The 15,646-nt window shown below is 34.1% G+C and overlaps 1 protein-coding gene across 1 annotated transcript; it reads right to left on the reverse strand.

The window, feature by feature from the left end:
• Positions 1 to 1,414: 1,414 nt before the first annotated feature.
• LOC109085661 (occludin-like) lies at positions 1,415 to 14,841 on the reverse strand. Its single transcript, XM_042761837.1, has 8 exons — positions 14,458 to 14,841; positions 10,651 to 11,430; positions 9,738 to 9,899; positions 4,924 to 5,075; positions 3,091 to 3,309; positions 1,994 to 2,165; positions 1,877 to 1,918; positions 1,415 to 1,749 (listed from the first exon to the last, which is right to left on the reverse strand). The coding sequence occupies exons 2-8, from the start codon at positions 11,407 to 11,409 to the stop codon at positions 1,651 to 1,653; spliced, it is 1,605 nt and encodes a 534-aa protein (XP_042617771.1). The 5' UTR covers positions 11,410 to 11,430; positions 14,458 to 14,841; the 3' UTR covers positions 1,415 to 1,650.
• Positions 14,842 to 15,646: the final 805 nt, after the last annotated feature.

The following is a 15,646-nucleotide window of genomic DNA, read 5'->3' on the forward strand; positions in this document are numbered from 1 at the left end:
AGACATCAATATTCAATTTATTTCAATTCAAATGTAATTTACTCAAATGCTATTTACTTACATTCAATGTACCCCCATACATTTCTTTCAGCTCTGTATTAATAAAAGAAAAACAAACTTTATACTCTAAATACTCTTTACTACAGCCTTAGCTATAGTCTGCTTTTAAAAACAGATGTAAAACCTAAAATACAAAACTTTATTCAAAATAGAAAGGACAAAATATTTGTACTGATGAAAATAAATGCTGTTATGCACGTGAGAAAAACAAAAAGCATTATCTCATTAACAGCCGAAAATGAACGCCCTGTACTTTACCACTTTAGATGTTTTCATACAAAACATTTTACATGAGTACAAAAAAAAAAAACTGAACAAAACTTACTTGTCCATAACAACATTACAAAACAAAGAGAGCTTCAATATCTGATCTTGCATAGATATTTGATTAGTTTCAGATAAAAGCAACTATTATTGTTTTAAATAGTGTGAAAATCACAATATTTCAAAATGAATCAAATGCAATGAGACACAGAGACATCTAGAACTAAATGAACAGGATTCTTGCATATTTGCATATTTACATAGTGCACCATTGGCAAGGTTTTGTTTTTTTCCAAACTCGATTTTAAAATCACAATTGAATATGAAATTGAATATACAATTGACTATCAAATATCTTTGTGATTTAAAAATACATTTCTTCTTTTTCTGAGGCAGTCAGTTGTTAAAAAAAGAGTCTGCATGTTTAAATGAGTGAGTCACATACTTAGAATTTGTCCTCTGCATTTAACCCATCCAAGTGCACACACACAGCAGTGAGTAGTGAACACACACACACACACACACACACACACACACACACACACACTCAGAGCAGTAGGCAGCCATTTTTGCTGCGGCACCTGGGGAACAGTTGGGGGTTCGGTGCCTTGCTCAAGGGTCTCACCTCAGTCGTGGTCATTCACTCCCCCCACCTACAATCCCTGCCAGTACCGAGACTCGAACTGAAGTCCGACTCTCTAACCATTAGGACACAACTGCCCAACTAAATACCTCAGTTGTTTCTGGGAACTATTCTGGCACACCTCGAAATGAAATCTTTTATGTTTTCTGACTTGAAAACAAGCAGTGCCCCACAGTTACACCTTTACAGACAATAAAACACACAACTCATTTACAGTCATACACAAGGAAACTGATTGCATAGATGCCAATGCAGGTGCAAATTACTCAGTTGGAGAGGATTGTCCAAAGTACATTTCCTCCAGCGAACACATGCACCGCTGTAATCAGCTAACCTTGAAGTTAGCACTCACAACCGAACCAAACAAAAAACAGAACAACAATATTTTTATGCTTTATAGCATTTCAGGGGATATGTGGTGTATATCTCTATAAAAAAGAGGATGTTTTTAGTGTGAGAGAAAGTTGCAGGTAATGGAAAGACTTTGGAAGGACCAGTTTCGGAATCTCTGGACCTTGTTTCCAACCATCTTTAGGGCTCAGGTTAATCATAAGCACTGGGTGAAGCCATGGTTACAGCAGTTTCGGGCAACTTTGGTCACTCAGTCATTTGAAGGCTTTGTCAGTTAAATACAGAAGTGTTTAACAAGGAGAGCAGGTGTGGTGGTTTAATGGAGCTCATTATTACTGACGGCGGTCGTAGATCTTAACCATTTGTTTAATATGGAAAAGCTTGTGGCGCAGTTCGCGACATTGGTGCTTCTTGTTTTGATGATCTGCCATCTAAACAGAGAGAAGAAGGGCAAGAAAGCCTCATATTAGCATCAAAAAAAAGCAAAGCATCTATTACTATGAACATGAGTCAGATGTTTAGTCTTGTTTATACTTCAGTTTTATCACCATGACTCACCTGTTTTAGGTCTTTGAGACGATTATATTCCTCTGCTACAGCCTGTAATGTGAGATAAAAAAAGAAAGTCAACAACAGGGAGGTGAAGCAGTCATCTGAAAAGTTTCAGTCGCTCACCTGGTACTTGGACGAGCCTTCTTCAAGTGTGTCCAGCTCTCTGCTGAGTTTGTTTATCTGATCGTTGATGTCATCCATTTCGGCACACAGTTCCTTATAGGTCCTGAGGTCTGAGTCAAACTCTTTCTTATACTTGTGTCGCTGGGCATCAGATGTGATCTCTGGATATAGACTGATTGGGAATGAAACAGAAAGCAGTTGTGATGCTACTTTCTGCCAATATGGTCATGCAAATTTGCAGTGTTGACAAACAAAAAGCTGCTTGGTTTGAAAATGGTCTGTGGTATTTAGAATTGTGCTAATTTGTAATAATACCATCATTCACAAAAATTTAAATAAACTGAAAAAATGTGAAAATACTACAATTCGTCAAAAAAATCACTAATGCAACTATTTGCCAAAATTAAGCAAATGTGAAAAGCTTTGCAAATTTCTCTAATTTGAAATACTACAATTCACCAATACATTTTCTAATGTGAATTTTGCTGACGTAAAAAATCTTATCATTCACAGAAATTTTACTAATGTGAAATACTAACATTTACCAAAAAAAATCACTTATGTGAAATACTTCCATTTGCCAAATTTTTGCTAATGTACCAAATACCACTATTTGGAGTAATTCCTAATGTGAAATATGTACCAGCATTCACTGAAATGTTGCTAATGTGACCATGCCTTAACTCTTTATTAAGGTCAACTTGTTTCTAAGTGGCCACTCTAACTTTCAACCCAGTACTTTTCATTTGTGTCAAAAAACAGCTAAATAGTGAGAATATTTAGTCATAATGCAGTGAAGTATTTTAAAATTACAAGTGTAACTAACTTTACCAAAAGTTAATGAATACTCTAAATATATATAGTTCAATGTTAGTTCATGTTAGTTTATTTAACTTAGTTTGTTCATGTTTTTAACTCATCAAACCAAACAACATATATAAACATGTATACATATGCAAATACCTTTGACCCATTAACCAAAATTTAATTTAGTCTATTATGTTAGCATGTGGACATGCCTACCAGAGATGATTATCTCAAAAAAAAAATGAGGGGTGTGCTACTAACCCTGAACCTGAACCACAACAAATCCTCACCGTGTCCATAGATCTTCGTCAAAATCATTGGCAGTCTCTCCTCCGGTTGTGTACTCAGTTTCGTACTGGGACTCGTCCAGCTCAGGGTTCCTCTTGAGTCTCTTGCCCCTGGAGGTGGACGGTTTGTGGATGGTGTCTGTCTGGTCGGAGGGGCTGGAGCTCACTTCTCCAGATGGGGATGTGGAGTGAGATGGGTGGCTAAAAGAGCGCTCAGGGTAACTGTGGGTGGAAAAATTGTTACTACTTTACCCAAAAAGAGAAATGGTTTATATGGAAGCTTATATCTGCCACTGAATAAAGATATTAAAAAACGAATTTAATCTCACAATTCAGACTTTTTTATGTCTAACAATTGTGAGTTTACATCTCACAATACAGGCTTTTTTTTATTTTTGCTCAGAATTCCGTGTTTACATCTCTGAGTCCTATTTTTTATTTTTTTTCTGTCTTTTTGGAATCTAAGAATTATAAGAAAAAAAATCAGAATTGTCAGACGTACACTCACAATTCTAAGAAAAAAAACCTTGCAATTTACCTTTTCTTGCAATTCTGATTTTATATCTCACAAAAAAGTCTGTATTGTGAGATATAAACTGAGATTTTTTTTTTTTTATTCCGTGGTGGAAATAAACTTCCATAGGTTCAAGACTGTGCAGTTATTGTAGGAAAATTAATGAATTGAATGAGAAAATGCACATTAGAAGTAATATTTTTGAGGATGCTTCATAAGTACTTAATGCTTTTCTGGCTGAGATAATGATATTAAGGCTACTAAACACTGTTCTTAAACATAGCATTGACAGAAATAAGAGAAAATGTCATTTGCTTACAAATTTCAAATGTCCTCACAAGTTGCTGTCTCACATTTCACAGTGTTAATAAGCAATATGTTTTCTTCATTGCCCTTCATTGTGATGTTTTTGTGTTTTCCAATAAACATGTTAGATCAAATTACAGAATACTCTTTTTTTATTTCTTAAATGAAAGCCAACAATGTCTATAGAAAGATGGGACAGGACAAGGGACAAGGAGGGACAGACATAATTTAAAAACAAATTATAATAATGTAGAAAGATTGATCTCATGCAAAGACACATCATATTTGGTGTAATCTGACCTGACTTCATGAAACTAATGGCTAGACCATTAGGCAGATTAATGATCCAGATAGCTATTGAAAGCACAGTAGCACTGATGATTTAACATCAGCTAACCAAGGTCGAAAAAAAAAAAGAAAAAATGCCACTGACTAGTTTGAACCAGGAGTAACTATACACTACCATCAAAAAATTGGGGTCTTTAAGATTTCTTTTTTTTAAGTTAATATATTTATTTAGCAAGGATGCATTAAACTATCAAAACTGTATTGACAAAAGTGACAATAAAGAGCTTTATACTATTCAGAAACTTTCTGTTTCAAATAAATGCAGAAAAAAATAAATTCTGAAAAAAAATGATGGTTCACGGTTCCACAAAAATGTTTTCAATATTGACAATGATAATAATAATAATAAATGTTTCTTGAGCACCAAATCAGCATATTAGAATGATTTTTGAAAGATCATGTGACAATGAAAACTGTAGTAATAATTTGAAAAAAAAAAATATTTCAAAACTCGATTTTTTATCAAATAAATGCAGTGTTGGTCAGCATAAGAGACTACAAACTTTTAATCAGTAGTGTACAGTATGTAAAACTGGAAAGCAGTTTTAAATGACTTATTAAGGCCTTAAGCAATAAAGTAAGCTCCAACATTTTCTTAGCAGGGACATGCAATATCTGAGCTCCTGTTGACATGGAGCTCAGCTTGGATCACTCACTCACTCACTCACCCGATAACATTGTGGGACTCAGAGCTAAAGACACTGCCCGTCTTTAAGGGGATGGAGCCGACACTGGGGGCCGAAGCCAGAACAGGAGCCATCTTCTCTGAAAACACCATGGATGCCTCCTGCACGCTCTGTCCATCCTGTACATGGTTGACCTGAAAAAGGAACAAACTGTTTAGTACAAAGTCTACAAACTTTGATTCATATCTGAACAAAGAGCATGACGTGCAAAACATCAGGAAGCAACATATTTTAGATAATGACAGGCGAAAAGTGAGAAGAACTAAAAGCAGATAACAGATATTTTAACATGAATTTGAAAGGGTTAAGTCTCTTTTGTTTGATGAACAGTAGCATCTTTAATCAGGATAAAATTTGAAAAGGGACTTATTGTATAATTGTATCATTTCAATAATTCCCTTAGGTCAGCTTATAATGTTAGCAAAAATATATTGCTTCAACATCATAGTTTATCAAGAACATATTCCACACTATCTGTGATCTTTGGACAAAAACTATTCTTTTTTGCTGCCAAGCTTTGAGGAAACTTTTGTATTGCACTGATTGATATACAATGCAGTTATACACAGAAATAATAAATTAAATGTGAAATAAATGTGTAATCATAATGGCTTCACAATCTTTATCACTCAACAATCTGTTTTTCTGCAGATGATATATTTATACATACAATACCATTCGAAAGGTTGGTCGGTAAGACTTTCTAAATGTTTTTGAAGAAGCTTACCACAGCTTCATTTATTTGATTAAAAATGCTGTAGAAACCAATATTGTGAAATATTATTATAATTATTATTATATATTATATTATATTATATTATTATATATTATATTATATATTAATATTATTATTCTGTATTAATAGAGTTCAAATTGTAATTTATTCCTGTGATGGAAAAAGCTTAATTTTCAGTCTGTAGTGTCACATGACCCTTCAGAAATCATTCTAATATGCTGATGTGGTGCTCAAACATTTCTTATTATTATCATTGTTAAAAAGCATTTAATACTTGTGTGGAAAGCAATGTGTTTTTTAGTATTATTTGACAAATAGTAACAATTTTAAAGTTTAAAATTACTAATTTGAAATATATATATTTTTTTTGTCACATACATTTATTTAAAAACTTTTGATCAGCAGTGTAAATCTGAAAAAATAAGATGTTAAAAATTGGAAAAGTGGCTTATTATAAAAATAGATAAATTGATGTTTATATATTACTATAAAAAAAAGTAAGTTTTACTTGTATAAAGCTTATTTAACCCATCCCCAGTGTGCCTGACTGTAAGGAGCATGTTATGTATATTAGTGCCTATACTTCACAAACAATCACTCCCTCCCACTACTTACCTGCGACCTTCTGGTTACAAGTCCAAATCTCTCACCGTTAGGCCACAGCTGCCCAAAAAAAAAAAAAGTACTCTACCCCAAAATGAACAGAAATAATTTGTCACTTAATCTACTTAATCACCCCCATGTCGTTCCAAACCCGTAAAAGCTTAATTTGTATTCGGAACACAATTTAAGATATTTTGGATGAAAACCGGGAGGCTTGAGACTGTCACATAGAATGCCAAGTAAGTTACTCTCAAGGTCCAGAAAAGTATGAAAGACATCATACTGGTTTTCATCCAAAATATCTTAAATTGTGTTCCGAAGATGAATGAAGCTTTTACGGGTTTGGAAGGACATGGGGGTAAGTGAATAATAACAAAATTTTCATTTTGGGGTGGAGTATCCCTTTAACAACATCATAAATCTGTCTTGATCGCAGACTTTTGAAATTGCATTGTGTACATTATACCAACACAGAAACCATTTTAGATCCATTGTTTAGACTTTATTTTCCTTCTGCTGCTGTACAGGAAAGACTGTAGGGAATGTGAAGCAAAAGTGGTCTTGCTCTTCCTGCTGAAGTTTGATTTCAGAGGATGTTCTCAGCATGTAAGTCAGTGTTTTGTGATAAACACACAATGCCAATAGTTTAGATTTCTGGCACAATATATGACTTATAATACTTTTTTTCTAAAGCAAAAAGGTGAAAGAAGGAGTGGCTGTATGGATAAAAGTAAAAACCATAAGGAAAACAATCCCGAACAATACAATGCTAAAACAATGAAGTCAGGTGTACATGTCGGCAGAATTATTTGTTTTGTTCTGAAGGGGTTTTGCGTGAAGGCATGTGTGTGTGTGTTAGCAGGGAGAAAGCAGCAGGAAAGAGGGTGGAGGAGTGTTTCCCTGCAGCTGGGGAGAAGGGGAAAAGCCACTGTGTAGAAGAGCCCTAATCATCCAGGAATTCCAACAATGCTTTCCCTGCATGAGCTACTGCCACCACTGATCCGTGATCACGCTACATTAGCAGGGAAAGAATGCTTGAGAACACAGAAAAGAGGGACGTTTCATGCTCGTGATCTCCTTTTGCAACAGAAAAATGTGAACGAGAGATAGAAAGGCAAGGAGAGAAAGGAACTTAAAGGGAGTGTTTGGAACTCTGTCAGAGCTCATAGATTTACTGAAAGCACCAGGGCAGAGAAAGGCAGACCAGTCTCATGATGGTAGTAATTATGTTTCCAATAGACTTAATCCAAAATCAAACCCCACCCCAGCGGAGCCTTCACTACCAGTTATGGGTTTATTAACCACCTGTAGACTCTGGACGAAAGATTTAATAGAGGTTGCTCATTTTTTCTCAGTTTAAAGCTTATTTAATTATCGACCTTGTCTCAGACATTTTTTTAAAAATTCCTAGAATTAAAAATAGAAACAACTGTAACACATTAAGAGTATAGAGCTATAGAGTTATGAATGATTTTGGAAAAACGTTCTGTTTGAGTTGACCTTTGATTGCAAACTTTGGAATCTTAGTAAATCTGAGCAGTGTTTGATCTCTCACAGTTTGATCTCTTCTGAAATGCTGGAGGCCCCATTTGTTCTCATTTAATCTCATTTAATTTTAGTATATCCGTCTAGGAAAAACAATTAAGATCTCATCTGTTATTTTTCTTTGCTATGAGGAGACACACAGTCATCTAACTTTATTTAAATTGACGCTAATTAAATTAAAGTTCTTTTGATCTTTTTATTACAAAATGTCTGTTTCTTGAATAACCTTTATTGCATGAATTGCTTCTTTTTTTCCAATAAGAAAGAGTCACAGTGAGTAATGCAATGGTACTGAGTGATGCGCACACACACACACACACACACACACAATGTGACTTGTGTACTGTATCACTGAAACACACCATTCTGTAACTAAAAATAAAACCATAGATGCAATGTGAACAGACAGTGATTACTATACTAGCTAGGATAATAAATTGGCTGATATTTGGCTATTTTTAAAACACTCAGCATTAGATTATAAATATACCCACATGGCTGATGAACAGTTTTTTCAGTCCCAGAATGTACTGACAGTTTTGTCACATTTTCAGTACATAATGTGTAAATAAATATTCATCTAAATTCAGATGTTTTGTGTCTAATCCCATATGGCAAAAATATATATTCAGATAAATATTTTTTCTAATTATTTCAAAATATGGCCCAAAAAGTATTGCTAAAATGGATAAAATACATATATATATATTTATGATACATTTTAATAACTTATATATTCTCTTTATTATTTTTAACCATTTTAACATATTTTTATATTTCTTTCTAGTTTTCTACCTATATATTTATATTGTACAAACTATATTAAAAACATTTAGCATTTACCCATTTTGTAATATATTTGAAGGTTTAATAATATAAAAATATATTTGCCATTTAAAGGTTTAAACAAAATATATTTTCAGATTTTCAGTTTGAGAAATATATTTCCTAAAGCTGAACTTTTTGCAGCATTTTTTTCAAAATTATATTTTGGAAAGGAAAATAAAATATTGGCTGTATAGAATTTTAAATAAATCAATTATTTAATTATATATATATATATGTGTGTGTATGTATGTATAAATCATACAATAATCAGTAATATTTAAATATATATTTTCAGTCAAATTATATTCATTTTGTACATACAATACATATTTGGCATTTACCCAAAACATATTTTAAGACTGTAAATGTATTTTTCTGTCCTTTTAAGTCAATTATTGAAATAAATAACTCTTTAAATATACATATAATAATCAGTAATATACCCAACCATGGCCACAGCCGTGTCTCAGCCATTGAAAAATACTTCTAATAAATATGTTTATACCTAAATACTTCATTTATTCTTTGAACGGAAAAAAAAATGCTAATTCAAGTATGCTTTCTAACTCTCTTGGTATTACAAAAGTTTAGTCATTCATAGTCATCCACCCAAGAGGTTAAAGGCCACTTGACTTTCTCAGTTTGGTTAATGATCAATCATGCAAAACTAGGCTGGCTGTTAACAAACAGACCGTATCAGCAACATATTCAACCTTGTGACTGAATTATCACCAGTGTCGCAGAGGCCACTGAAACTATTAAAGGATATATGACTTCAAAACACACCTTCGAACCGCTCCCAGTCTACCCTAACAAAAGGTCTAGATTGACTATCACAAACTATTTAGAAGAATCAAACTGCTTGTCCCATGGACGGTTGCTGGGATGCTAGAGCCTATATATATAACTTGGACAAAGTACTTGGATGCTGTTTGCTGTAGAGACTAGTAATAAGCCTGACACTGGCCTTTCATTTTCATCCCCTTAGGCAAGACACTTCATGCCATTTTGATCTGGGTGTGCCACTTAATTAGTGACCATGTGTTTCTTCCTCCATGCACTAAGTGGTAATAAAGAAACTCACCCAATCCTCCACATCTCTGCCCTCGGTTCCTCCCATTAGCGGTCGATCCCAGTAGATGTTTGGTTTCCCGTAGTGCCAGATTTTACTTCTGGTCCTATAGGAGAAGAAGGCCGCCACAGCCAGTGCCACCACAACCATGAACCCACAAACCATTGCAACTGCCTGGGAATGACAAAATTGTAGTATTAAGTCCAATGCATACTGTACATAAATTATCAGAAACAGAAAGAGCTTTATTGCCAGGTATGTTTACATGTATGTTATGTTTTGGTGTCAGAAGCTTCCACAGCACATACAGAAGGACAGTGACAAGATGAATTTGTTTTTTTTTGTTTTTTTAAATACACAATATACAAAGCAGACAATAGATGGTATTTGTGTGTACAGGTGTGTTATGTACAAATGCAAGGAAATGTAAAAAGAGGTATGAGTGTTAAATAAATAAATAAATGTATAAGTAGTGTTGTGTATTACACATTTATTGCCAAGTTAACTGTTCATGAGATGGATTGCCTGAGGGAAGAAACTATACTCATGCCTGGCCGTTCTGGTGTTCAGATTATTATGTATGCATACATAAGTTATGCAATTGTAGCCTAATGGTTAGAGAGTCAGACTTGCAACCCAAAGGTTGCGGGTTTGAGTCTCAGTACCGTCCAGGTGGGAGGAGTGAATGTACAGCACTCTCTTCCAACCTCAATACCACATGTCTTCACAGGACCTGGATTAAACCACTCAAATCAAATAGATTTCTTTTAAAATGTTTTTGAAAATCTATATGAAAAAATGCACTTCTTGTATGGATTGACACACTGGGGTAGTTGAAATTCTTGGATTGTAGACTATAAAGCAAACATAAATTAAATGTAGTGTCTAAAGCCATTTTGAAACATCCTGTAACTTTAAATGGTACCTCTTGAGGGTCCACGTAGCAGTAATGGTACAAGTACTGGTTATAGATGGGAAAGCCGGCCCCTGTTCCTGTCACACTGCTGCCATAGAGGTTCTGACACATCATAAGCATGGGGTTGTAGTATGAGCTGGAGGAGCTTTGGGCCATAGGGTTCACTCCTACAATGTACACAATGTTTATAATGCCCTGAATCACTGCCATTATAGAGCAGACAACAAGCACCACCAGGTAGAACTTCCTGCTGCGGAACGTGTTTGTTTTGGAGAAGCTGGCTGCAAAGATCCCCAAAGCGATGATGAAGTTTATGGCAGCGACAGCAATCATGCTGGTCTTTGCCGAGTAAGGGGTCGGGTAAGAATTGTAGTAACCTCCTGATCCATATCCACTTCCGTATCCATATCCACTTCCGTATCCATACCCACTGCCGTATCCATATCCACTTCCGTATCCAGGATAGCCGGATTGTCCAGATCCATAACCTAATCCATACTGCATGTCCCAAGCCAGAGTCGAGGCCACGCAGGCGAAGATTCCCAGACAGAGGATTATAACGATTCCTACCATAATCTTCACAATTCCCGGAGGAGACAACCATTTGTAGAAATGCTGTGGTACCTCCTCACCCACATAGTAAGATCCTGGAGCTGGAGGGTAGGGATCAAATTCACTCCGTGGGTCTTGGAAGCTCCCTGGTGGTTCAAAGCCATTGGAAGGCGGGGTGTACATGGGGGGACTATCGTAGGATTGTTTCTCAAACATCTCTCAAAGACGTCCAATGACCTGGTAAAAAAAAGCAAATGAATGTATGTTATAGGTTCCTCATTTACTGTTTAAGACAAGCTAAATTTATGAAATATTTTTTATAATTTTTTTTTAAGACAGATTAAAAGACAAAAAAAAAAAGCATTCCAGTCTAATTATTCCAGTCTAAGATACAAAATAGCTTTATGTAAGGAACAGATCTACATTTAAGTTATTAATTGAAACTGCCTTAATTTTTCAGTATTCTTTGATGAATAGAAAGGTCAAAAAAAAAAATTTTTTTTGTAACATTATAAATGTCTTTACTGTCACTTTTGTGTATAAACAGGATCTGCAATGGAATATTATACATAAATAATCATAAGCATAAATAAATACAAAAAAGAAATGTATTTTTTGAAGGTTGACAGACAATCCTTGTGTATCCTGGAAGACATAACAAACAGCATACAGGCTGGGAAGAAGACAAGTGTGAGTAAATAATGACAGAATTTTTATTCATGGGTGAGCTATGCTTTTAAATGTCTTAAAGGGTTACTCCATCCCAAAATGAAAATTTTGTCATTAATCACTTACCCCCATTTCGTTCCAAACCTGTAAAAGCTTTGTTCATCTTCATAACACAATTTAAGATATTTTGGATGAAAACCGATAGGCTTGAGATTGTCCCATAGACTGCCAAATAAATAACAGTGTCAAGGTCCAGGAAAGTATGAAAAGCATCGTCAGAATACACAATGGTGCTACGCTGATTTGGAGAGACACAGAGGATTGGAATTGTTGAATAAAGTTGTTATTTTTGTTTTCTTTGTGTACAAAAAGTATTCTCATCGCTTCATAATGTTACGGTTGAATCACTGATGGCAGATAGTGTATTCTGACGATGCTTTTCATACTTTCATACTCAAGCCTATCGGTTTTCATCCAAAATATCTTAAATTGTGTTATGAAGATGAACGAAGCTTTTACGGATTCGGAACGACATGGGGGTAAGTGATTAATGACAAAATTGTAATTTTGGGATGGAGTATTCCTTTAAGTCAGCACATCAGCAGTGACATCAATTAATACACAGGCCAAAATGATGTTACCCAAAACCACAAGCCTAAAATAACTGTGACGTTCATCAGTGTGAGGTAACAACAGAGAGTATAGTGGAGACATCAGCACCAGGGATCAGAGTCTGTCCACACAAAGCCGCTGTGTACAGGCCCGACCATGGGAGTTAAACTCAATCTCAACCATTGTCCCACACTGACTCTTGAAATGCATAGATTTCAATTCTGGCCAAACATGTTGTTTGTTTAATTTCAGATCATATGCTCCAGGGGTGAAGTTATTGAAGTTTTGAAGTTGACTGTCAAGTTGAGTTTTACTGTCTTCAATAAAATATAGTAATTAAAATAATTTAAAAAAATAATAAAATAAAAAATAAAAAAAATGATAATATATATATATATATATAATATGATTAGTGCTGTCAAATGATTAATCACGATTAATCACATCCAAAATAAAAGTTTATATAATATATGCGTGTATGCTGTGTATATTTATTATGTATATATAATTACAAACACATGCATGTATACATTTAAGGAAAATATGTTATGTTTATATATTAAATATATTTATATATAATATAAAATATAAGAATATTAATATATAAATGTATATACATGTAAATATTTTCAAAAATATTTACTGTATGTGTATGTCTTTATATATACATAATAAATATACACAGTACACATACATATAGTATGTAAACAAAAACTTTTATTTTGGATCCGATTAATCGCGATTAATCATTTGACAGCACTAAATATGATATATATTTAAAATGTACAAATATTCTTAATAATTCTTAAAATTGTAATGTCATGATTTTACTGTTTTCAATAAATATAATATTTAAAATAATTTTAAATATAACATAAAATATATATTTTCATTTTTTTTAAATAAAAATTATTCAAATTTATAATGTCTTATGTTATCAATTGTAATGCCATAATAGTAAATGTCTTCAATAAAATATAATATTTAAAATGCAATAAAAAAAATCTCAATATCTACAGCACCATGCAAGACCACAACAACAGAAGAATGGATACTACACTTTCAGTCCCTGGCCAAGGCCTAGATAAAGCCATTTATCTGTTTACTATGTGTCCACCTACTGCCCGGCCTCCCCCAACTTCTCTCCTTTGTTATAGCAAAAAGTCAAGGCTGCACTCTGTCTGTGCATGGTCACCATGGTAATAAAGGCCTGAGGTAAAAAGAAAAAAAAGAGGTTTGGATAGAAAAACACAAGAGCTTCACTGTCTGGGCCGCTCCGGAGTGGGGGTGCCTACGTAGGCAGATACAATTGTAGTGATCAGGTGTCCTCAAGAGAATCCTTTCTTATTTACCAACACAGCACAGTTTTGATTTCATTTATGATTAATTAATGTAGAAGTACCATGGTAAAATGTTGGCATCACATCATAACACAATGGTACTTTAATATGTACCACGGAATGTACATGGTAGTACAAGGCATTTCAAAGAACGCTACCATACATGACCTAAACCGTGGTATTATTGTAGTATGAAACTCTGTATACTGTATAAGTAAAACATTAACACGGTAAGAAACATGGTATTTCCATGGTATTTGTCCAAAAAGCATGGTACTGTCGTAATATTATGCACAAAAGTAATAATGGTATTTTTGAAGCTGATGATGAATAAACTCCAGGGACACTAAAAGTGGGTTAGCTTGGAGCAAAGATCACAAAAGCTGTTATTGTTTACTTCGCATGTCTTAGTAAAACTTCACTGCACTAAAATTAGTTTTAGTCACTCTTGTTTTTGTTTTTGTTTTTTTCAAGCGAGACAACAACAATGCATTTTTTTAATAAGAGGCTAAAAGCATTAGAAACTACAAAAATATATAAATAAATGCTAAATATTTATAAATAATCATATTTTAAAATATAAATATAATATTTTTTTGAATATCTAAAATACATACAAATCTAAGACAAAAACATTCTTTACCTTTTTGAATCTGTCTTCACCTGAAGAAATGAAGAATTGTTTTATTAATAGCAATATTATTTTCTCAGATTTTTCTTCTTCGTCTTCAAATTAAATTTTCAGTTCGGGTTAAAAAATAAATGAAAATGAAGCAGGTGAGAGTAAAGGTGTTGGCTGAGACAGCTGTTTCTCTAAAGCTGTGTAGTCCACCTGCGCCTGCACGCAGTGAAACACATCTGCACGAGTCTCTCTGTATCAGACGATTCTCCAGTGCTGCTGACCCCCCTCAAAAAGATGTGGGCGGAAATGCGTGAACGGCTGTGAAAGTAAACTTCCTTCAGAACAAGAAGTTTACTCGATCTAATCTAGAGACGTGACTCGTTCGCTCTCCGCAGTTCGTCAGTCAAACCAGGTTTTATTCCATTGGACAAAAGCCGCAGAGGGCGGGGCATTTCTGTCATGAAATGTTTTAGCGTGGCTCTATTTTATTATAGCGAATAAAATATTAAATTCACAATTTTTTTTATTTTTTCCGAAATTATATTAGTTAGGTTTATATTATGACAATATCACAATAACAAAGGATGGATTTAAAATCATTTCACTACTTTGGTTCCAACAGGTGTTGTGATTTTTATCACATAGTCTACATTATAATGATTCCTTGATGATATCACCCTACAAGAAGTGACATCATCTGTGATTGTTAAAAACGAAATAAATAAATAAAACTCAGCAAGTGGATCAGTCATGGGTGTATTTAATTATTTCTGAAAACTAGAACATCAAAAAGATCAATCTCTCACTCAGGATTAACTAATTTAGCTCTTTATTTCCACACTGTTCGACGCCATTTGCTCATTTAAGTGTCACTGTGTAAATAACCAGGTTATAACAAATAAACTTCTTGGTGTTTGAGAGATAAGCAGGTTGCAGAATGCTGAATAGCCTTAGTTCGTCTATTTTTAAAGCGCAGTATTTGCATAGCGCTGTTAAATAGCGCCGTCCTGCGTAGAATTAAAGAATGTCATGGGAATAAACCGAGGTGAGAGGGAGGACCTACGAAATAAACTGCAGCATATGATGTCTCTTTGGTTGAGGTTATTTATTATTACGATGACTACTATAGTACAAATAGTAATATAAAATACTTAATTCAATAGGTCTATGTTGCCCCAAAAAAATTACACAAGGCCAGACTTGTGATAAA

The sequence above is a fragment of the Cyprinus carpio genome, chromosome A8 (assembly GCF_018340385.1).
Source record: "Cyprinus carpio isolate SPL01 chromosome A8, ASM1834038v1, whole genome shotgun sequence".
NCBI lineage: Eukaryota > Metazoa > Chordata > Actinopteri > Cypriniformes > Cyprinidae > Cyprinus > Cyprinus carpio.